This window comes from Daucus carota, chromosome 9 (genome assembly GCF_001625215.2).
Source record: "Daucus carota subsp. sativus chromosome 9, DH1 v3.0, whole genome shotgun sequence".
Lineage (NCBI taxonomy): Eukaryota > Viridiplantae > Streptophyta > Magnoliopsida > Apiales > Apiaceae > Daucus > Daucus carota.
Genome location: NC_030389.2, coordinates 35,312,905 through 35,335,913, shown reverse-complemented (window position 1 = coordinate 35,335,913; position 23,009 = coordinate 35,312,905). Strand labels below are relative to the sequence as shown.

Below are 23,009 nucleotides of genomic sequence, written 5' to 3'. Positions count from 1 at the left end.
GAAGTGAAAAGTAAATAAAATAATAAAGTATTTGAAAAAAAAAGCAGAAGCTGTAAGAGAGAAGTTAGCATTCTCAGCTCTTTAAAAGTACTTCTTACACAAAAAGGCAAAAAAAATTAGAAGCAAAAGCTGCTTCCGGCAAACAAACAGACCCACTATGTATTCGAAATGTATATAAAATATTTTTGATAAATCATAGTAAAAGTTATTTTATCCTCCAAACACTTTGTGTCTTTGTTTCATATAATATCGAATGTCTTAAAATATATAATTAAATAGATATGTTACATCAATTTAGTTGTTTTTCAGGCAGAAAATTTTAGAAGAAATAAATATTTGACAAAACCGTGAGCCCACTATCTTATCTAAAAATATAATATAATTAATATATTAAAAATAAAATATGAAAAATAGCACTCTGTATAACAAATTGAATTTGAATACCATAATATTAATGATTTTAAACAGTCCTAATTAATACCATCTAATTATACTTTCTGAATGAATACCACCTGATTTTATAACATAATTTAAAATCTCAATTAAATATTCCAAAATTTTATTTCATTTGAATTGAATATTTCATGAGTGAAAAATATTAATCTCAATTAAATACAGCCCCACAGCACCGTCAAGTATATTCCCCACCCTATATGCATTACTGAGGAAATCTTGACAATAAATACAAGAAAAAGTGTAAGCAACAGTTGAAAAGACCAAGAAGGCAAGGCTATTAGTAATATATATCGACAGAGATTAAAGGCGTATCCATATATATAATATGGGTAGCACTCCATAACATACCCTCTTATATAGAGTTACGTAGCACACCATTATAAATATATACATAATATATATTCTATTATATTTTTTATAAAATATAATTGCAAATTTTGATTATTAAAACGAAAACGAAGTTATACAAATTTTTTATTCCAAAGATCATCTAAAATTACACAATATCTCAACATGATTCTATAACAGAATAATACTCATCCAGAATTATTCTGTTGTAGAATCAGTTTCGAAAATATATTTTTTTTAATCAAATTTTAAATGTTAAATTACTTAAAATAGATTTATTTTATAGTATTCTATATTGAAATCACGTTTTATATGTATTCTATAACAGAATTTATAATAAAATTGATGATTTATAGTGGCGCACTATGTAACTCCATATAAGGAGTCCCTCTATGGAATGTTGGCCTATATAATATTGTATATTTTGTATATACATACAATCTCACTGCACACAACTCCTCTCTTTCCCCTCAACGTATATATGTGGCATATGCCAATATAAACAGAGGCAGAGGAGATAAAAATCCCACTTTTGAGGCTCTCCTGAAATATAGCTTATACCTCAAGACTCTTGTATTGCATTGTATTGTTTTCTAGTTGAACAAGAATAATAAAAACTACACGTTCAATCTCTTCTATCCTTCTCCTGCACCTTTAATCTCTTTCTAAGGTATGCTCTTCTGAGTTTTATATGTATATGTATGTATATATGTATATGTTGATCATCTATAAGCATGTATGATTTTGATGATGTTCTTCGAGATTTTGTTGTTTGATTACATATAATTGTGTTATAGGGGCTTCGTTTGTAATATTAACACGTTTATTAGTAATGGGAAATGTTAAAGTTCTTGAATATGATTTTGATACGAAGTACGTGGTGTTATAAGTAATAACTTATTACTAATAAACGTGTTAATATTATATATAAGTTAAGTTTATGTTTTACCTGATAAAAAATTGCTGTGAAAACTTGTTTGTTCGGCTGGGGTTGTTGGGTATAAATTTATTAGTCTTTTTGTTGGGAAGTTAGCCAAATATGTCACGTGAAAGATCCAATGAAAGAGGGCAGGAGCAACATTTTGTGACAACTTAAAAGTCAGTAGTCAACATGTGTCTAACTGTCTATCTTTACATAGCATAGCTACTTTTGCTGTTTTTTCCAAGTTAATTAGTTTTCATTTTGGGGACAAATGTGTGATATTATGTTTACGGATTTTTACTAGCTCCAATCTCATTAGTAATGCCCCCTGCATGTACAAAAATCTGTCACAATCAAAATCTTTCACCTAAGTAAAAAGTAATTATGTTTAAGTACTATGCCCTATTATGTCCTCTATTCTTATATATTTCTGAAGTGATCTTCTCTGATACTACAATTTTGAAGTTATTCAACTTATTAAGCTCCTGCAATCTTGCAGGTGTGTTTGGAGATCAGAGTTGGTTGGCTGTTGATAGTTTTATATATTGGTTTCTGCGAGGCTGTCAATGCTGTGTTGGCAGCCCGCATTTTCTTGAATTATAAAAAGAAGCTACTTACCCTCAACAGGTATGACATCAAGAGGCATGCTTATTAGAATGTCAATTTCCAAGTTGTGTTATATTACATTTTAGTATTTTACCTTGTTTTTCTTGCCATATTTTTCGTGTTCGTATAGTATATGTTCATAAGCTAATATGCATTGGCTTCACATCTGGTTACTCTCCGCTTCCATCTGATTTCTGCAGGTTGTTCATTCTCAATTAATATTTTGTTTTTACGGGTATTTTAGTTGAAATTTGAAGCGGTTATGGGAATTTGGAATTTGAAACTTTTAAGTTGAAATGGTATGAGAGATTGTCAGGTTGTTGAATATCATGGGTTCTTTAGGAGGATACCTGCAAAGACCGTTTCTTGCAGCTTCTGCTGTTGCTATAGCTTCTGTCTATACTGATCTTTTTGAGAAATTGAGGCCTTCAAAGTTATTAAATATTGACTTTTCACCCGACCAACGAACTTCTACTTCACATTCATGTACTCAAGTACATTCTTCAAGGGTGTCTCAATTGTCGGATTCCAAGTTGTCTGACTTATCTTTTGTAGCCAAGATTAGACTCCCTGTTCCTAATATACGAGGCCTGGTTCAATTTACAAGTCGAGGTCCTGTTACAAACTTTTTGTTTTCTTCTGTTGTCTCTTCCTCTGTCTTGCTCAATATATATAACTCTGCCGAGTTAGCCAAAGCTAAGCCAACTGCATATACACATGACTTCCCAATACCTTCATCATCCTCAGATGACGAATTGTATAGATGGCATTTACCAGAGCCATATACCATTGATGTATCTGGGAATTCAAAATGTTCATTGGCCAAGTCTAGGACAGTAGTTGTTTTGCTTGGATGGTTAGGCGCAAAGCAGAAGCATCTGAGAAAATATGCAGAGTATTATACCACAAGAGGATTTCATGTGATTACCTTTACTTTCCCCATGTCTGAGATTGTAAGCTACAAAGCTGGTGGGAAAGCTGAAGAGCATGTAGATTTTCTTGTGAATCACCTCTCTGATTGCTTGGAAGAGGAGCTTGAAAAGAATTTTGTGTTTCACACTTTTAGCAACACAGGGTGGTTAACGTAAGCTTTTCCCTCTTACAGATTTCTAACCTGTTCTTGAATCTGCTCAAAGCACATTTCGTAATGTCTGTATTGGCTGTTCTTATAGATATGGAGTTATTCTAGAAAAGTTTCAACAGATGGATTATACTTTGAGAGAGAGGATTAAAGGCTGTATCATTGATTCAGCTCCTGTAGCATCCCCTGATCCACAGGTTAATTCAGATACTAATCATTGAGCACCAGAAGCCTAAATGCACATAGTCAGTCTAGCTTTTACAAGGATTCCAGTGTTTCGGGTTTAGGATTTAATTCCCCTTAATTTGACTTGATTATTTACTTCTGTAGTTTATGGAAATAGCTTAAAGGACTAATCGACAATTTAAAAAAACAGCATCGTTACTCCACACTGTGTGCATTTAATTTGTAATTGACGTGTGAATAGTTAAAGTCTATGAATGATGTTTAGTCATCCCTCTAAAGCTTTTTTTGATAAAGTTTTGCATTGGCCCCTCATATTAAGAATGCCAAAAGTGTTTACTGATTATCTTCTTCACCATGTAGGTATGGGCTTCAGGTTTCTCTGCTGCTTTTTTGAAAAAGCAAATTGTAGTAGCAAAACAAGACAAAAATACAAAAGTACCATGTAGAACCTATGTTTCTGAGGAATCCAAACCACCGTTCAAGGAAGCAGCTTTGCATGTCATATTACAGAAGGTTTTTGAGGTAGTCTTGAGACTTCCTCCGGTGAATGGGTAAGGAGTTGGATTTTCTGTCAGGCATAGTGTTAGTTTCATAGTTTATGCGCTATTGGGAAGGGCTGTGGTTTTGTTTTACGACATTGTTGAATGGATAGCAGTGCAGAATGACACAATTATTTCTTTTACAGGAGGCTAACTTCTTTAATGGATCAACTGAAGTCTGGACAACCGAGATGTCCACAGTTATACATCTACAGCACTGCAGATAAAGTTATTCCTGCAGAATCTGTGGAGTCTTTCATAGCTGAGCAGCGGAGGATTGGACATCAAGTCCGGGCTTGCAACTTCATCTCTACGCCACACGTTGATCATATGAGAAATTATCCAGAGTTCTACGCAACACAGCTCACCGAATTCTTGGAGGATTATGTGCTCACTTGTTGCAAACAAGATCATGGACACTGACAATATTCTTTTCTTCAGATCTCATTATCATTGTACGCAAGTCGTAAATGTCCTTTTCATTTCTCTATACAGAGGCCGCAGACCAAAGGAGCCCCTAGGTGTGTTCCTTCTCACTTGATTAACACAAGATGTAGATATGCATATACATGACAAATTGGTCTTTTTCATGAATTAATTTTTGAGCTCTATCATCTATATTTTGGTTATTACTCATTTTTTACGTCGCTAGGAGAATCTGTTTTGTTCTTATATTACAGATCTATATAAATAACTTTTACATGAAAATGCACATGGGAATGAATCTGAAAACACCAGAGGAGATTGTGTTTGAATACACATGCGTAGATAGATTAACAAATTTGATTCACTAACAGAAAACACTGAAGAACAAGAAATACTGAAAAAAAACTCTGAAACCACATATTTACTGCAGCAGCATTCTAATATGTCAGAAAGATAGCCCGGAACCATGAAATTTTTCTTCTGTAATTTGGTCTAACCTAGAAGCCATATCTGCAGTTAGATATTTTTTGCCGTCTCCAACCAAGCCATTCCGAAAAAATGAACTATTGCTTATACCATGCTTCAAAATCCCAGTGCTATTAACCTCTAGTTTGCTCATAGTGTCAAAACTACACAAACTGATGATTTGATCAAGAACACCCGTGTTTTCTTCCTCTAAAGAGAAAGGTTTCCCAAGAAAATGCGCAAGACGCCTGAGCTGAAACCGGGGCTCATTTGTCATCTCCTCATACCTCATGAAAAGCACCTTATGTGGCTTTTCCAGGCTCTCTTTCCAGTATCCCAAGATCTGATCCCATATCGGTCCAACTGCACTAATTCCCTTGCAGAACAACTCGAAGGCATCTGCCAATGAAATGGGAGACGGCCTCATGTTGACCTTGTTGGCAAAGTGAAAGAGGGAAACAAAGTTGTCTTTTATGTCCCTGCAAAGGTAAACGATTTTGCAGTTTGATGAGGTAGAGTCATCCGTAAAGAATCTTGGGAGGCTATCTACTGGAATATGAGTAGCAAAGATCCTAGTCCTGCTGTCTGAGGAATTGCAAACTGCATCATATTCAGAGGGATCAAGTGTTTCAAAAAAAGGAACGAGCTGATGAGGCGTTTTGCTAAGCAAAGGATGGCTAGGAGTCTGTGGAGGGTAGGCTTCACGGTTGATCAACGTATAGAGAATGGCTTTTAACCAGGTGGTGCCGGATTTAGGGGCAGTAACAAGGAATATATCATTTTCGCGAGGATGAAAATGCTTTTGACAGTTAGTAACACCTCGCAAAGCTAAAGGCGAGTACCAGAATCCTTGGTATTGATACGAGTAGGTTGGAGCTAAGCCTCTCTCTTTCGGTAAGGATGAAAGGAGATCCTTAAATTCTTGGCTGTGGAAATTCTCATCGTTGACCTGCTGGTGGAGAGGTTGATCCATAATAGGACCATAGTACATTGTCAGTATTAAATACCAGTGGGGGAACTAGTACTCCTACATATCCCGTGCCGATCTATACCTTTTATTAATAAACAAAACCCCGTTCTAGTGGAACATTAGAAGCACTGAATAACAAAATACCAAAATTTGGTGAGATTTGACATATTAAAAAGTTTCGGAGAAACTATGAAACGTACAGGAGTAAGGATCAAAGTTGCACGGATCGCGGGTCGATCGGGAACGTGGTTCGAGTACGGGTACGTGGGACGTTACCTCGAGTGAATCGGGTACGACGAGCCGTGAATCGGGTTCGCGGATCGAAAGGAGGATCCCTTTTTTATCATAATTTTTTTTAAAAAATTATATATTTCAGCAATCATTTAGACTCATAGTTTAATACAACAATTATGTTTATGCTAGTATTTAGTTTATTAATACATTACATGAAATGTAGAACTTCTGAGTTCTGAGGAATGTTAATACAAGTTACAGGTCCAAGTTTAAGTTTCAGCTTCAACATGTTACTACTCAGTACTTGCTCATGTGCTAAAACAGACATATTGGCAAAGGCAAACATATAGAAAAGACAAAGGCAAACAAGATTTTAACACCAGAATGAGCATGATATAATAAAGGGTATTAAGTCCAAACTATAATACTTAAACATTCAGAGTTGACAGCATTATCACTCAAGAAAACGATCCAAACAAAAACCAAGATAAATAGCAAGATGTCCCAAACAACATTGAATTTAATAAACTTCAATTTACTCCCAGTTTTGATCTTCAAGTCGGATGGCAGACTCTTCCAAGTGGGTGTTCTCTGGATTGACATCCCATTTCCTTGACGACCCTTGTTTATAGCTTTCGGAACAACGAGATAGAAGACGGACATTGGAATGAATGAATACCAGTTTATCAGCCCTTGTAGCATTGAGCCGATTCCGTTTTGCATTGTGAATATATGAATACGTACTCCAAGCTCTTTCCGCTGATGAACTACTGATTGGTTGTGCCAAAATCTTGACTGCAATATCAGCCAATTCCGGAGTTTCCGAACCATATGTTGACCACCACGAAATTGGACTCATGGACACAGCATCAATTCTCGCAGCCGGTGATCCAAAAATTCCTTCTTTCACTTGGAATCTCGAGAGTTGTCTACGCAAAAGTGTTGTTTCAGTAGCATCTTCACCAATTCTTTCTAAGGCTGCCATTACCCCGTTAACAACTTCTAAATCATGATTTGGAGGACGCCTAGGCATACCACCCGGAGCTTCCATTCTCAAGTAATTTGCATCATAATAATGGGGATTAAGTGAAAAACCCAAGCAATGCATAGGAATATTCATTTTCTCCCAACGATTAACTAAAATTTCTTGCATTTGAAAATGATCATTGGCATGCTCTCCATTTTTCATGGCATCACTTATTTCTCCTAACATGCAATCCATCCTCTCATATATCTCTCCCATTTTTGGTCCCTCACCATCAGAAAATTTAACCATTAAATATATCGGTTTGGTTATGGCTAGTATATTATTTACCTCTTCCCAAAAGTGTTCATCTCCAATTGTTGCAACAATCTCTTCGGCAAGCATCCTTACTCCTACTTCACTTTTTTTAACCCATTCCTTCCAAGCAGTTAAAACCACAGTGGTAGCCAGAGCTTCCCGACACTTGTTTACTCTCCTTAATAAAGTAAAATGAGATGCAAATCTGGTTTTGGCCACTTTGAGTAATTCAAGTTCACTACGTGTTCTAAACATTGCCAGGGCATGTGAGTGATTATTGAAAAAATTAACTATTTCTTTTGCCCTTTTATATGTATCTCGCATCCAAGTAAACTTTTCGGCAATATCCTTAAAGATTAAATTAAGAGTATGTGCCACGCAGGGGGACCAAAAAATATGCTTATGTACCTTTGAAATCTCTCTTCCGGCTGCCTTACAGTTTGCAGCATTGTCGGTAACAACTTGGAGAACATACGAAGGCCCGATGTCTTCCACTGCTTTAAGCAAAAATGCTGCAATCTCTTTTCCAGTTTTCTCTACTCCTGGAAAAAGAAACAAGGCAGGTTTATTTAAGTAATTTACCTATATATCAACCTTTACTAATATGCCATATTGCAATCATATTAACGTACCTTCGTAATTTTCAGCATATAAAAACATAGAACCACGACTATTGGAGACAATGACATTGAGAAGTGGTTTATGCTTTATATTGGCCCATCCATCAGAAATAATAGAGACACCATGAGTGTACCAAGTGTCTTTCAGCGGCAACAATTTTTTTTCGATATCCCTTTTGCATTCATCAAGCAGTGTGGTCCTTGCTTTGTCATATGATGGCAGTTTATAATCCTTGGGAGCATGGTTGATTCCTCTCACCATTTCAACAAAGTCTGGACTTCTAAGGACATTAAAGGGAATGCCATTGGCACACAATGCTTTCTCGACAAGCAAGTCTACCGAATGTCGTTCCATCGAGCGAAAAGAATCTGCTATATTTTTCTCATTTGGTGAAGCTTTCATTGAGTTACCGATTGTAGATGACTTGAGACTTGGGGAAATGCCTTTGTCTTCTGCATCAGCAACTATTTTTCTTACTCTTTCTAACTCTCCCTTATTTGTCATCAAAACAGGGCATCTTTGAATCTGTGCTTTTTTTCCAGGTGGAGCACCAAGAAAGTGGTAATGAATTCTTGTGTATGAACTGGTGAAACCTTTTTTGCAGTGCTTACAAATCCACTTTTTTGCTCCTCCGGGGTTTTTTCCAGTTGCCTTAGCCTGAAATTCAACTTCTGAAAGTAAGGGTTTGAGTGCTGGATTAGGCTCATCACCGTCGGTTGGGGTTTCCTCTGTTGGATTTGGTTCTTCATACTGATTTTCCTCGATGTCTTGATCACTTTCACTGCGTGAGATTTGTTCATGAGGACGTTTTCTTCCTCTTCCAAAAGCCATTAGAGGAGAGAGATTTTTGTGTGTGTACTGTGTAGGTTTCAGAGGTTTAGGTGAATATGGAATAGAGTATGGACGTGTATATATAATTTGTTTGGTTTTTGGTTATTAAACTCTATAATTAATTCATGTCCTGGGAACATGTACAGGAAGAGCAAGAGACAAAACGGATCAATTCCTGTATATTTTGTTTTTCTTGATGTGTTTTTTAGATGTGCATTTTTTTTATATGACAAAAGAGAGAGCTTTGTATTTAAATGACATCTTAATTAATTTTTTTTAAATCTACACGTTAATTATTGTATTATTTATATTATTTTTCATGATACATTATTATTGTATTATTTATATTAGTTTCGTGATCATATACTTCATAGTCTGTATATCACGATTTAAATCACCATGACTCGGCTATTCTGAATTATTGTACCACATTATTTTTTGTGTAGTGCATTATCTAAATACATTTTCGTGATCATATACTTCACAGTGTGTATATCACGATTTAAACCACAAGTAATGTGCTAGTCTCGGTTGATACATTTTAAAAGTAAAAATATATTTTATATTATTGTATTACATTTTTTTGGTGTAGAACGTAGTGGATTATTTAAATATATTTCGTGATCATATATGATTTAATCAGAATGACTGTACTAGTCTATTTTATCGTCGATACCTATAATATTTTCGTGATCATATACTTATACTTGAGAATGTACCACTTAGACTTGAGAATGAACCATGACGTGTACATTCGTGTAAAAATACTTAAATTCATATCCGACCCGAATTTTGGTTTGTGTACTATTTTGGTGACAGTAACTTGATACTAATATATTAATATCGTGTATATATGTATAAGTGTATTAATATATTGACAATTGTATGTATTGTAAAATTTAGTTTTTAATAATTAAATTATTTTTATTTGTTATAAAATGTAAAACTAAACATATTATAAAGTTAATATGTTTTTAATATTTTATGTATTTCTTCCATGTACTTTCATTGTGACGCACTGCTGTGTATTTATATTGAAAATCTAAACGAGACACTAATATATCCATGTACTCTTGTGTTTGGGTACTGGTACCGAATTTTCAATATCATATACTCTTGTGTTCGGGCACTAAATTTTCAATTTTATATTTTATATTTTATTTTTTTCATGAACTTGAATCATACTCGTATTTGTAATATTTATTGCTTAAATATTATCATTTCAATGCTGTATTTTAATTTAATACAATTAAAATTTATGATAGTTTTATTTTTATGAATAAAATTGAAAAAATAAATAAGCTACTGTCATTTGTTTTGTTTGATCCATAATCGTATGTTTAATTTTTATAATTAATATCGGTCATTAATTTATTGAAAGAGCATATGCACAGTATATAAATTGATCTGATTAACCAAAACTAATATTTTTATAAGTATTAAAATTTGAAATTAATTTAAATTGGATAAAGATCAACCGAAACAAAAATAGGTAAGATAAATGATAGTGGATCACCGTCATAGTAAGTTGACCTTAATAAATTCATTTTAGCAATACTCCCTCCATCATAAATTAGATAACCCCTTTGACTTTGGCCACAAAATTTAAGGTTCATTGACCGCATAGCTACATGACTTATTTTTAAAATTTTATTTTTGCAAATAAATATTTAAATATGAAATTTTTATTTACAAAAGAAAAAATAAAAAAATAAATTTCGGAAGTAAACGGTCAATGCACCTAAAGTTACATGCCCAAAATCAACGAGGTCATCTAATTTGAGACGGAAGTAGTAATAAAAAATGAAAAATGAAAAATGAGTAATTCGTTAGTATAAAATTTGAATAAGCCACGTTACATACATCGAATAAAAAACAATAATAATAAAGAAAAAAGTAAAAAGAACTTCAGTACAACTAAGAGTCATTGAGTCATTGACCAATAATTATTATATTACATTGGTATAAGCAGCCTCGTCTTCTCTGCCTCGTCTTCTCTGAGTTCTCTCCCACATTCCCAGATCCCACTTCATCTTCTTCCCGCGCCGTCTTCATTTTTTCTCCAAACATTCATATATACATATGAAACACTCCGTTTTTTCCTCACCGATTTGCAGGTCCCAACCCATCATCCTTTTTCTTCCCTTTTTTTTTCAGTTTTAAAGCCGCCGGAACAAAACAGATGGGTTCGCCGGAAATGGCGAACTGGAACGCGACCCATGGCGATCCGGATCGACTTCGACCCGTGTTCCGGTACGAACGATCCAGTTCACGGATCCATGGGTCGACCCGCGAACCGGGTAACTATGGTAAGGATGTTGGCCCTCACCGTCACAATATTCAAGAAAATGGCCCCAAATACCAGTGCCGGAGAAGATAGCCTCGACCTACACGATCGTCTGGCGTTTATCCTCTTTTTCTTCTTAACGCTACATGATCTAGCGTTTTGAAACCCTAAACGCTATTTCATGTGGAGTTTTGCTCCTAAAACGCCAAATAGTGTTGTGTTTTGTAGAGTTTTTCAGATCTAAACACAATACGATCTAGCGTTTTCTTTTGAAAATCAAAACGTTGGATTATCCGGCGTTAATGATATTTGGGGCCATTTCTCCCAACATTGTTATCTTGGAAAGTACTTGTGGGTTTTATAGCATCTGGGGCATTTCTCCTGCGGAAGGCCTTACATCGATTGCACATAATGCAGAGTTTTATTTGAACAAATAGAAGTCACAAACAACAGAGAACAGTAGTACAGAACAACAAAAAAGATGGAAACAACGCTCAGAATCACATAAATGCTGATGATATCTTAGATTGATAATCCAGAACCCCGGAATTTTTCTTCTGTAATTTGGTCTAGCCTAGAAGACATATCTGCAGATAAATAATTTTTCCAGTCTCCAACCACACCATTCCGGAAAAATGCAGCATTGCTAAAACCCTGTGCGGCGTTTTTAGCTTTATTTACCTCTAGCTTCCTAATGCTGTCAAAACTGCACAAACTTATAATTTGATCAGGCAAACATAAATTTTCGTCGTCTTGGGAGAAGGGTTTTCCAAGAAAATGTGCAAGACGCCGCAGCTGAAACTGAGGCTCTTTCTTCATATCCTCATACCTCATAAACAGCACCTTATGTGGCTTTACCAAGCTTTCTTTCCAATATCCCAAAATTTGATCCCAAATCGGTCCACCAGGACTGATTCCCTTACAGTACAAATCAAAGGCGTCTTCCAAAGAGATGGGAGAGGTTTTCATACTATACTTGCCAAAGTGAAAGAGTGAAACAAAGTTGTCTTTGATGTCCCTGCAGAGGTAAACTATTTTACAGTTTAATGAACTAGATTCACCGGTTATGGCTTTTGGGAGGGTACGGGTACCTAATGGAACATGAGTTGCTAAGATCCTGGTGCTACTGTCTGAGGAGTTGCCAACGGAGTCATACTCAGAGGGATGAAGAAATTCGAGAAAAGGAACAAGCTGATGGGGAGTTTTACTAAGTAGAGGATGGTGAGGATCCTGAGGAGGGTGGGCTTCGCGGTTCACCAATGCATAAAGGATAGCTTTAAGCCAGGTAGTGCCGGATTTTGGGGATGTAACAAGGAAGATATCATTTTCACGGGGTTGAAATTCTTTTTGACAATTGACAATTGAAATTTATGTTTTATTTGGTCAATAAAACATAAATTTTCTTCTGCTTGGGAGAATGGTTTCAAAAGAAATTACAAATTACAAATAGATCCGGTTATTGCTGTATTGGCAAAACAAAGTGGTATATGGGTCCTTTTTCTCTATTGAAAGGGGAGACTAATAACACTCTTTTTCTTCAAAATAGTCATGAGATTTGAAAGATAAATCATGAACAACATTACACATGTTTGGATAGAACTTAGAGTCTCATGCACAATATTACAGAACAACATAAAACATGGAAACCAAGACCAGTTGAAATCACACAACAGACATTTTTAGCATATATTACTTACTGTTAAGATCCTTAAACGTGTATCAAGTACAGATTTACAGTACACCACTATCTATCACTTGATTTTGGAATTGTATACAACACACCATGAAAATTGAAAATTGATTTAAGAAATTATTGGAAATAACAACATGCATACTCAATTATTGAAAATATTGAAAATTGAAAATTGATTTAAGAAAATTGATTATATGCTCTCTTGATAATCCACAGAAAAGGAATAAGAAAAAAGAAGAGGGAACCAGTAATGCACACAGCAATGGCTAGAGCCGGGGAGTCGGATAAGACCACGTATGTTCCTGAAATGAAGGTCAACATCATCCCCATAATAGAAAGAATGTTGAGCACGGTTGATGAGGTATTGAGTAGTGAAACTTGGTGGAGATCATCATTCATTGATTCAAGGAAGTATAAGAACAATGAAGACGTTGACATTAGCAGAGTTAATGCATCTGACATCATGAAGATGTTAAAAGCTCTCCTTCTAGACAGAACAACCAAACCTTCTCCAACCTCTCCACTTTGATGGAGACCACCTGGCATCGTGAATCCTACTGTAAAAGTTACTGTCGTTATAAGGGCAGTAACTAATATCTGGGTGTTGGTCCTCGTTTTATATCTTTCTAGATCTTCTCTCCTCTGTTTATGCATTTTTTGCTCTAAATCTTTTTTCTCTACCTCAAATTTAACATCTTTATTCTTTCGTTTACCTGGGGTGGTTTTATTACATTTCCAAATATCTGTTTCCTTCTCTGCTCGTTTAAACCAACGCTTCCAAACTGATTGATCATTCTGGACTTCGTCGAGGGCAATTTTAATATTCACCTGCAGATAAATGACAACCAATAATTACTAATTATCTTAATTTGGAGATCTGATCCTTCATAATAAGACTGTAATTAGACTTTAGAGGTATCAAAATAATCATTGCAGTAATCTTTCTTGCCTCGGCACCTCTGATGCAACTAGCCAGAGAGCAAAGTTAAAACCAATGGAAGCTAAACAGAGGTAAGCATTTACTACATACTAATTGAAAGCAAGACTTAAGGTACTAAGTTTCCTGTACTTCCGTTATTTCCTTGTTACGAAAGGACAAAAAAATTGTTATCATTAATAAGTGCAAAAGAAAAGTAAGGTTTTATAGTACCTGATCTTCAACAATGGCATCTTTAACATACAGCATGTCCATAGGAGTAAAGCCTTGCTTGTTTCTTGTTTTTGTATCAAGTCCTTCATATTTTACTAGTTCGGGGATAAAACAACCTTGGGAGATAATGAGATGGAGAGGAGTATCACCGTTGCTATCTGGTTGTTTCAACATATCGTCCTTGTACATTTTCGGACAATATTTGAGAATACCTTGTACCATCTCTTTTCTGTTATCAGCAGCAGCTTTTCTTTTATCAGCAGAATCAGCCGCAGCTGCCAAATGTAATATATTTTGATCTTCTTGAGTACGTATTGTGTATAGAGAGCCCTCAGTAGAAGATGAAGCTGGCCATAATTTCATAAGTCGTAACAACGTTGAAGTATATCCATGTTTGACAGCTAAATAAAATGGCGTTTTTTCCATCTCTTGTAACACAAATGGGTGTTCCAAATCGTTTTGTGCTTTTATTATGGCATCAAGTATCCAATCAAATTCGTAATATACTGCATAGTGAAGAGGTGTCCACCCATTATCTTCAGTAAAAGTTACAAGTGTTTTGGCCTTCTCCAAGAGATTTAGTACAGATTCTGAAGCAAAAAAAAAATATGTGAATACCTGAATTGTCATCAAACACAAGTCAAGAAAAAAATACACATGATAATCTTAAATTTTAGTCGCACCACATGAGGTCTCAATTATACTGAAGTACTTGATATAGCAACAAAAATTTTACTTGAAGTAGCTTACATAATATTCTGCACTTATTTGCAAATTAACTTTCTACAAGTAATCAAATAATTGAATAATATAGTATATATTGATATATATTACATACCTTTATCAAGCTTATGAATCGCAAGGATTAAAGCAAGCACGTGGTTAGGATCATGGTCGATTATTCCATCTTTGTAAGTTTCAGAAAGTGACTTGATAATATCAGGACTATACTCGTTATCAATGGCCTTGCAGATTAAACGCATCAGATCATTTCTTTTCTTTTCACCACCACGTTGATAGGCCGGATCTTCTTGTAGTGTCAGTGTAACAGCATTCACATCATCTCTTTCCACTGCCAGTTGTAAGACAGTTCTTTCTGACTTGTCTTTTTTACTAAATAATGATCTAAAATCAGCATCTGATGCATTCTGAGCAGTACTCCAACATTTGGCTCTGTTAACCATCATCCCAATGACATCGATCTCTCCTCCTTACAAAATTTTTAAAATATGAGACTAGGTCCCTAAAATATACTGAGTAACACCTAAAAACTTTTATTGATCTACACTAAAAGTTTATCAATTCGTCCAACAAGATATCAGAAATGTATTTTTTAAATAAGCAGTCTGAAGCTTGACAAATTCAAATCATACATCCATACTACATACCTCTGTCCATATTCTCAATAAGAGCATGCAAAGCAGTTGTCCTCCCACCCGGACCATCTAAAGACAGAGCTCTGCAAGCTGTACAGATCTCCTTTATTATATCTTTGTACCCATTTTCCGCAGCTATATAGATTGGAGTTTTGCCTTCTTTATTTTGAACATGGCTAGCATTTGGATCTGCCTCTACCAAGAGCTTAACTATTTCCACTTTTCCATTAAGCACTGCAAGGTGTAATGCGGTGTTCAGGTCTGGATCATTAGCTTGCCTAATAAAACCCTGAAAAGAACCGACTGTATTATGGGAATCATCATTCGCTGAAGAAGAAGGCAAAAGTCTAGCTGCATCAATGAGAGCTTTAACCACTTGAATATGTCCGTGTTGTGCTGCAAGGTGAAGTGCAGTTTGTTTCGATCTATCCAGCTTCCCCAAAAGGCTTTTGTTTGCAAACTCACTCACAATGAGTCGCACGTTTTCTATATCTCCCTTTTTTGATTCAACGTGAAGGATAGTCTCTTTCAATTCATTCGGTTTATCTGCTTTCATCTTCAATGCTGCTGCGGAAATAGAATCTCCAGCAATGGCATCGGCAAAACAAGTGGCAATGGCATCAGTATCTCCTTTCATTGCTGCGTACTTTCCTTGCACCTTCAGTTTTGCTTGTTCATGAAGAATCTTATCTTCTTTCATTCGTATACTTGGCAACACAGAATTTGAAAAAATATCCTTTGATGGATGCAAACCATCAATTACAAGTTTGATTTGTACCTATAAATAAAGCAAAGAAAATAATATAACAATCACCTTAATTTGAAGATAACAATATATATAAAATCACCTAAATGGTGAAAATCAGGAACACGTGGGAAGACGGTCCATACGTCATCTTTATGTATAGTAGAGTTGCACATGTTCTTTCTCTGAGTTTTAAAGTGTTTTTTTGTGAAATAAGAATAAGAATACAAGTTTTCACAATTAGTATAAAAATGTAAGTTTTAGAGTACCTGATCATCAATAACTTTCTCTTCAGAATATAACATATCAGCAGCAGTCCAACCTCTCTTGTTTTTTACCCTTAAATGAAGCCCTTCATATTTCAGGAGTTCAGGAATAAAGCAACCACGCCTGATAAGAATGTGAAGTGGTGTATCACCATTTTTATCCTGCTTATTGACAAACTCTTCCTTCAACTCTTGCGAACAATATTTTAAAATGCCTTGTATCATCTCTTTTTTACTTTGCAATGCGGCTAAGTGTAGTATACTTCGTTCATTTTTATCAACAACAGTATATGCTGATGACGAAGATGGCCATGACTGCATAAGACATATGACCGTAGAAGTATACCCTTTTGCTGCTGCTACCTGAAAAGGTGTTGATAACATATCTTGGTATACAAATGAGTGTCTGAACCTTTTTTGTGCTTCCACTATAGCATGAATCACTGTATCAAATTCGTGGTATGCTGCATGATGAAGGGCCGTCCATCCTAGATTGTCGGCAAAGGTTACAGGGTGTTCAAGATAAAATTCCTCCTTCAAAATGCTAATTACCGATTCTGAAAAAAAAAGTGATTATCAACTGGGCATCAAACTGAATCTATCCTCTTTATATATGTATATTTTCATCAAACTGAATCTATCCTCTTTATATATGTATATTTTTAAATTGTCAAACAATAGTCAAGTTAGTAATACTATGAAACCAAGCTTTTTAATTCTCAGGACTAACAATTTCATCAGAACTGATCTTGATATCTAAAGTCCAAAGAGAAAGGACAAAACATGAAAAATGACATCAATAATACTTTTGTGGATAGGAGAAGTGGATTAGTTCATCTCATTGTGTTATTATTCTTTGCAAATTAGTGTATATTAGCTTTAAATTTAAACTTGGACCTTAATATCTGTTTTACTAATTATCAGATCTTCTATAATTAAAAGGCTTAATGACCTTTTAGCCCTCGAAGTTTGGGTGGAAGTTCCGATGCGGCCTCGATATTCAAAGTCGTTCGATTCGACCCTCCAAGTTTTGCGAATGAACCTTTTAGCCCTTATGGTGTATACCGGTATAAAACGGGGTGGACACAGTTGATATTTCACACGTGAGGGTTAAAAGGGGCATGAAACATCGAGCTTAAAAGGAACATCTAATGTATTTTAATGTAATTTTTAGGGGTTAAAAGGAACGAGATGTATACTTTAGGGGTCAAAACGTATGCCCAAACTTTACTCTGAGTATGAATTGTCAAGTTAACCCCCGATTTATACCGGTATTTAAAAAAGGGCTAAAAGGTACAACATAAAAACTTGAGGGTCGAATCGAACAACTTTAACATATTCATATACACGAAAAATAATTATTATATACATATTCATATACATATAATAATTATTTTTTATCTTACACACAGACACACATATACAGATAAATGTCTCACAAATATAAAAATATATTTCTAATGTTCCTATCTCATAATTATGTATTGTCTGTTAAAAAAATAATCCATATAACATAATTTTACATAGGATATCATATTTAATTTAGGTTATGATTATTAATATATTATATTAATTGTATTTTAATCATATTCCTTTTGTTTTTTAATATATGACGTTTGACTTTTTGACACACACTTTTAAGTGTTTTGACCGGATAATTAAAAATATAATTTTTAAAATTTTCTTTTTCTCAATATAAATATGTAATCAAAATTTTAATTAACAAAAAAAAATCAATTAAAAATAACATTTTTTACTAGGCGGTCAACCCATACGTGCCCATAAAAAAAACAGAGGGAGTATCAAATAACTGTATATACCTTCTTGGCGGTGACAAATAGCAGAAATCAACCACATTTTGTATCTATCCACTTTATTTCCAATCCTTGGGACCTGCTCTTTGCATGCTTCATATGCTGTGGTGAGTGAGTTGAACATATCAATGTGTTCTTTATCCATGGCTTTGTAACTCAAAGACTTGATACTCATGAAAGTGCGAATTACAGGCTCGACATCCATCAAACTACAACTACAAGCCGCAGATACTATTGATTCAACGGCTTGCAATATTAAATTAACAATCTTCAAATGATTTCTCTCTACAGCCAACTGCAAAATGGTGCATCTCTCCTCGTCAGTTCTATCCCAGAGCTCAATCATCTTAGACTTCTCAGGCAGATAATTATCTTCAACTGTTAGGGGTTCTAGGATGATTTCCTCGTCAGTTCTAATCATCTTAGACTTCCCAGGCAGATAATTATTAACAACTTTTAGGGGTTTTAGGATGATTTCCGCAATAGCATCTATATTTTCAATAGCATCTGTATCTTCTTCTGTGAAGTTAACAAAAAAAAAGAATTAGAATAAAGGTCTTCTTTTTTATATTTCAAATATAAGATATTCGAAGTATTATAGCATAAAATTTATTATCTGATGTTAAAAAGAATATCTTATAACTGTTAAAAACCAAATATATATCATTTTGCCCACATCACTTGAGTGGATTATAACTGTTCAACCTTTTGCATTTTTATATGATACATGTATGTATGCTGTAAATTTTGTTTACTAACAATAAATATGCTGGAGAGGTTAGGGGTATAAACCGAAAATATACCTTGGGCGGCCTTCTTGATAAGAATATGTAAAACAGTGGTGCTACCACTAGGAACCTCCAAATTAGTAGGAGCAGTGCAAGTTGTACAAATCATCTTCGCTGTATCGTAGTACCCTCTTTCGACAGCTATGTAGATTGGTGTTTCACCTTGACTGTTCTGTGTATGTGAATCACTTGGATCGGCCTCCACTAATAGCTCAACGAGGGCCACATTTTTCATCTGAACTGCGGCGTGCAAGGCAGTGTCCATTTTATCATCAGCTTGCCTAAGGAAAGCTTGAAAAGTAGTAGGCAGCAAATGTGTAGCAGCATTAACGAGGATCTCAGCCACTTCTGTGTGTCCTGCATACAATGCCACGTGAAGTGCAGTCCCTTTACGATTTTGAAGCTTGACCAGAAGGTTTTTGTCTGGAAACTCCCTTAATATAAATCGCACGTGTTCTGTTTTTCCTTTTCTGGACTCTGTGTGAAGGATAGTTTCTTCGTATTTGTTCCGTTTATCTGCCTGCATCTCTAATGCAGCTATGGCATCAGCATCTCTAGCAATGGCAGCCGCATACAGAGCATCATTATCCACAATTTTGTAGAGGCTTCCACCAGGGCTCTTAGCTATATATAAAAATAAAAAAAAAGTGTCAAATCAAATAGTGAAGAAAATTTTAACCAAGAAAATTGGATTCAGCTTAAATAACAAAAAACAAGTATGTTTAAAGAAAAGAGTCTTATAAGCATACCTTGGTCCTGATTCTTAATACGCATAACAGCACTACCATCTGGTCCATTCAAAGACGGAGCTGTGCAAGTTGTAGAGATTATCTCTACTATATCATTGTACCCTCTTTCAACAGCTACGTACATTGGTGTTCTGCCTCGTTCATTTTGAATATGTTTATCTCTTGGGTCGGCCTCTACTAATAGCTTAACAATAGGAGCGTGACCTTTCTCAACTGCTCTGTATAAGGCAGTTTCCAACCATTTATCAGCTTGCCTAAGGAAAGCTTGGAATGAAGTAACTGGATTATCATCATCAGTATTATCATCATGTGGAGAAGGAGGCAGTAAATGTGTAGCAGCATCAATGAGGATCGCAACCACTTCTGTGTGTCCTTCAGACGATGCCAAGTGAAGTGCAGTCCATTTAACTGTGCTAAGCTTGACCAGAAGGTTTTTGTCCGGAAACTCCCTTAATATAAATCGCACGTGTTCTGTTTTTCCTTTTCTGGACTCTGTGTGAAGGATAGTTTCTTCGCGTCTGTTCCGTTTACCAGCATGCATCTCCAATGCAGCTATGGCATCAGCATCTCTGGCTATGGCAGCCGCATACAGAGCATCACTATCCACAATTTTGTAGAGGCTTCCACCAGGGCTCTTAGCTATATATAAATATAAAAAAAGTGTCAAATCAAATAGTGAAGAAGATTTTAACAATTAGAAAATTGGATTCAGCTTAAATAACAAAAGAGTTAATTGCAAAATACATCCCTAAATTTGGGTCCAAACGCACTTCAGTCAACAAACTTTTATAAATTGCAATTTGCAACCCCTTACTATTTATCGCGCTGCATTCGACATCCTTTCCGTCAAAAGATAGCGCAGCAGTTTAAAAATCAATGGCATTTATGGTAATTAAAAAAATTTAAAACACTAAACCACTAATCATCAGTTAATTACAAAATTAACATCTAATTCTAAAAAAACCCTGCGCAAATCATAAACCACCCCACTGGAACGTGCAGAACTAGTCATCGGAGCGAGCCTCCGTATTTATTTTCTGGGTAACAGCGAAGCTCCGTACACATGTGTAGTGCGATGTTTAATGATCTAAGTGATGATCAGGTGATGCTAATGAAATAAGGTTGTTTATTCTAAATTCTATACAGTATATACTGGTTTTAAGAAGATTTAGCAGTCTTTGTTGGATATACTCGGTCCCTCTCCCCAGCCTTAAACCGCGTATAGGTTATATTTGTTTGAATTATATCAAGGTCCCAGGAATGATTTTTTTATATATATTTCACTGTATGTCTGCTTAATTGATCTATACCCATATGACGTATGGCTCTTGATGATCAAATGTATATTTTCTAAAGAAGAGAAGAGACTAAGCCAAGAAATTAGGGCATATATAGAAAATTGGGGAAGAAGATCGTTGAAAATGGATTTTCCCGTTCTACCCTTACTTAAGTAAGGTTAAACAATGAGATTTAACGGACTTGGACGGAAAGGTTGTACATTGCAGCGCGCTAAATACCGAGGGGATGCAAAATACAATTTATAAAAGTATGTTGTCCGAAGTGCGTTTGGGCCCAAGTTTAGAGGTGTAATTTGCAATTAACTCATAACAAAAACAAGTATGTTTTGAAGAAAAGAGTCTTATAAGCATACCTTGGTCCTGATTCTTAATACGCATAACAGCACTACCATCTGGTCCATTCAAAGACGGAGCTGTGCAAGTTGTACGAGATTATCTCTACTATATCATTGTACCCTTGTTCAACAGCTATGTACAGTGGTGTTCTGTCTCGATCATTTTGAATATGTTTATCACTTGGGTCGGCCTCTACTAATAGCTTAACAATAGGAGCGTAACCGTTCTCAACTGCTATGGATAAGGCCGTTTCCAACCATTTATTAGCTTGCCTAAGGAAAGCTTGGAGTGAAATAACTGGATTATCATCATCATCATCAGTATTATCATCATGTGGAGAAGGAGGCAGTAAATCTGTAGCAGCATTAATGAGGATCTCGGCCACTTCAGTGTGTCCGTCAGACAAAGCCAAGTGAAGTGCAGTCTGTTTATAATTGTTGAGCTTGACCAGAAGGTTTTTGTCTGGAAACTCCCTTAATATAAATTGCACGTGTTCTGTTTTTCCTTCTCTGGAATCTGTGTGAAGGATAGTTTCTTTGTTATATTGGTTCTGTTTATCAGCATGCATCTCCAATGCAGCTATGGCATCAGCATCTCTAGCAATGGCAGCCGCATACAGAGCATCTTTATTCATAATTTTGTAGAGGCTTCCACCAGGGCTCTTAGCTACAAAAATAAAAAAGTGTAATGAAGAAGATTTTAACAAATAACAAAACTGGATTCAGCTTAAAAAACAAAAACAAGTATATTATGTTAAGAAAAGAGTCTTTAAAGAGCATACCTCGGTCCACATTTTCAATACGCTGAACAGCACCCCAATGAGGTCCGAGTAAAGATGGAGCAGTGCAAGTTGTAGAGATAATCTCTTCTATATCGTGGAGCCCTTTTTCCACAGCTATATACATTGGTGTTCTGCCCATATTGTTTTGAATATGTGTATCAGTCGGGTCGGCCTCTACTAGTAGCTTAACAATAGCGAGGTTTCCTTCTGTGACTGCTGCATGTAAAGCTGTGTTGTTATCTTCATCACCTTGCCTGAGAAAAGCTTGAAAAGAAGTAACTGGATTATTATCATTATCTGAAGGAGGAGGCAAATGGCGAGCTGCATCAATGATGACCTCAGCCACTTCAGTTCGTCCAGTATAAATTGCCCAGTGAAGTAATGAACGCTTATCTCTACTCAGCTTCGTCAAAAGATTTTTGTGTGGAAATTCACTCAAAATGAATCTCACACGTTCCGTATTTCCCTTCTCTGATTGCAGGTGAAGGATAATTTCTTCATATTCGAACAGTGTATCAGCTTTCATCTCCAATTCAGCAATGGCATGAGCATCTCCTGCCATGGCAGCATCGAAGAGAGTATCCAAATCCATGACTATATCTTTACTCTACCAGTTGCTCCTGCCTGGTGGAATTTCTCGGATTAATACAACAACTTGCTAGTTATATATATATAAATGGAAGCTTGGTTATATATATTAAGAAGATGTTGACTAGCAAGTTGTTATATATAATTTATTTGTCAGTATCTCCGTCTATA

At 35.5% G+C, this 23,009-nt stretch overlaps 6 protein-coding genes across 8 annotated transcripts; 1 reads left to right on the top strand and 5 right to left on the bottom strand.

The window, feature by feature from the left end:
- Positions 1–1,242: 1,242 nt before the first annotated feature.
- On the top strand, positions 1,243–13,647 carry LOC108200665 (uncharacterized). 3 transcript variants are annotated; one of them, XR_010287706.1, is made up of 7 exons: positions 1,261–1,474; positions 2,226–2,353; positions 2,533–3,416; positions 3,505–3,610; positions 3,960–4,150; positions 4,285–4,659; positions 13,164–13,647. XR_010287706.1 is itself a non-coding variant. In XM_017368895.2 (6 exons), the coding sequence occupies exons 3-6, from the start codon at positions 2,662–2,664 to the stop codon at positions 4,559–4,561; spliced, it is 1,329 nt and encodes a 442-aa protein (XP_017224384.1). In that variant the 5' UTR covers positions 1,243–1,474; positions 2,226–2,353; positions 2,533–2,661; the 3' UTR covers positions 4,562–4,750. The 3 variants fall into 3 exon arrangements, 2 of the variants coding, with proteins under 2 accessions (XP_017224384.1, XP_017224386.1); XM_017368895.2 differs by lacking the exon at positions 13,164–13,647 and having other exon boundaries at positions 1,243–1,474; positions 4,285–4,750; XM_017368897.2 differs by lacking the exon at positions 13,164–13,647 and having other exon boundaries at positions 2,577–3,416; positions 4,285–4,750.
- On the bottom strand, positions 4,873–6,075 carry LOC108200666 (cytosolic sulfotransferase 13). Its single transcript, XM_017368898.2, has one exon. It carries the CDS (start codon positions 6,018–6,020, stop codon positions 5,010–5,012), a length of 1,011 nt encoding a protein of 336 aa, XP_017224387.1. The 5' UTR covers positions 6,021–6,075; the 3' UTR covers positions 4,873–5,009.
- On the bottom strand, positions 6,609–9,112 carry LOC108201514 (uncharacterized). Its single transcript, XM_017369800.2, has 2 exons — positions 8,148–9,112; positions 6,609–8,057 (listed from the first exon to the last, which is right to left on the bottom strand). The coding sequence occupies exons 1-2, from the start codon at positions 8,965–8,967 to the stop codon at positions 6,769–6,771; spliced, it is 2,109 nt and encodes a 702-aa protein (XP_017225289.1). The 5' UTR covers positions 8,968–9,112; the 3' UTR covers positions 6,609–6,768.
- LOC135149638 (cytosolic sulfotransferase 5-like) lies at positions 11,777–12,223 on the bottom strand. The gene has a single exon (XM_064085406.1). The coding sequence runs from the start codon at positions 12,221–12,223 to the stop codon at positions 11,777–11,779; it is 447 nt and encodes a 148-aa protein (XP_063941476.1).
- On the bottom strand, positions 12,872–21,663 carry LOC108201513 (uncharacterized). The gene is made up of 9 exons (XM_064084716.1): positions 21,487–21,663; positions 19,836–20,474; positions 19,102–19,710; positions 18,305–18,817; positions 16,488–17,041; positions 15,486–16,251; positions 14,936–15,307; positions 14,098–14,687; positions 12,872–13,775 (listed from the first exon to the last, which is right to left on the bottom strand). Exons 1-9 carry the CDS (start codon positions 21,509–21,511, stop codon positions 13,125–13,127), a joined length of 4,719 nt encoding a protein of 1,572 aa, XP_063940786.1. The 5' UTR covers positions 21,512–21,663; the 3' UTR covers positions 12,872–13,124.
- On the bottom strand, positions 21,519–22,842 carry LOC135149637 (uncharacterized). Its single transcript, XM_064085405.1, has 2 exons — positions 22,251–22,842; positions 21,519–22,135 (listed from the first exon to the last, which is right to left on the bottom strand). The coding sequence occupies exons 1-2, from the start codon at positions 22,840–22,842 to the stop codon at positions 21,519–21,521; spliced, it is 1,209 nt and encodes a 402-aa protein (XP_063941475.1).
- Between the last annotated feature and the right edge of the window lie 167 nt (positions 22,843–23,009).

Bases quoted from the DNA above. Each gene is read 5' to 3' on its own strand.
- LOC108201514 (XM_017369800.2), bottom strand. From the start codon at position 8,967: ATGGCTTTTGGAAGAGGAAGAAAACGTCCTCATGAACAAATCTCACGC. The intron at 8,058-8,147 runs GTACGTTAATAT...TTCTTTTTCCAG, and splicing joins ATATGCTGAAAATTACGAAG to GAGTAGAGAAAACTGGAAAA.
- LOC135149638 (XM_064085406.1), bottom strand. From the start codon at position 12,223: ATGAAAACCTCTCCCATCTCTTTGGAAGACGCCTTTGATTTGTACTGT.
- LOC108200665 (XM_017368895.2), top strand. From the start codon at position 2,662: ATGGGTTCTTTAGGAGGATACCTGCAAAGACCGTTTCTTGCAGCTTCT. The intron at 3,417-3,504 runs GTAAGCTTTTCC...CTGTTCTTATAG, and splicing joins AGCAACACAGGGTGGTTAAC to ATATGGAGTTATTCTAGAAA. The intron at 3,611-3,959 runs GTTAATTCAGAT...TTCACCATGTAG, and splicing joins TAGCATCCCCTGATCCACAG to GTATGGGCTTCAGGTTTCTC.
- LOC108200666 (XM_017368898.2), bottom strand. From the start codon at position 6,020: ATGTACTATGGTCCTATTATGGATCAACCTCTCCACCAGCAGGTCAAC.
- LOC135149637 (XM_064085405.1), bottom strand. From the start codon at position 22,842: ATGGATTTGGATACTCTCTTCGATGCTGCCATGGCAGGAGATGCTCAT. The intron at 22,136-22,250 runs GTATGCTCTTTA...TTATTTTTGTAG, and splicing joins TATTGAAAATGTGGACCGAG to CTAAGAGCCCTGGTGGAAGC.
- LOC108201513 (XM_064084716.1), bottom strand. From the start codon at position 21,511: ATGCGTATTAAGAATCAGGACCAAG. The intron at 15,308-15,485 runs GTATGTAGTATG...AAATTTTGTAAG, and splicing joins TATTGAGAATATGGACAGAG to GAGGAGAGATCGATGTCATT. The intron at 14,688-14,935 runs GTATGTAATATA...TTTTTGCTTCAG, and splicing joins GATTCATAAGCTTGATAAAG to AATCTGTACTAAATCTCTTG.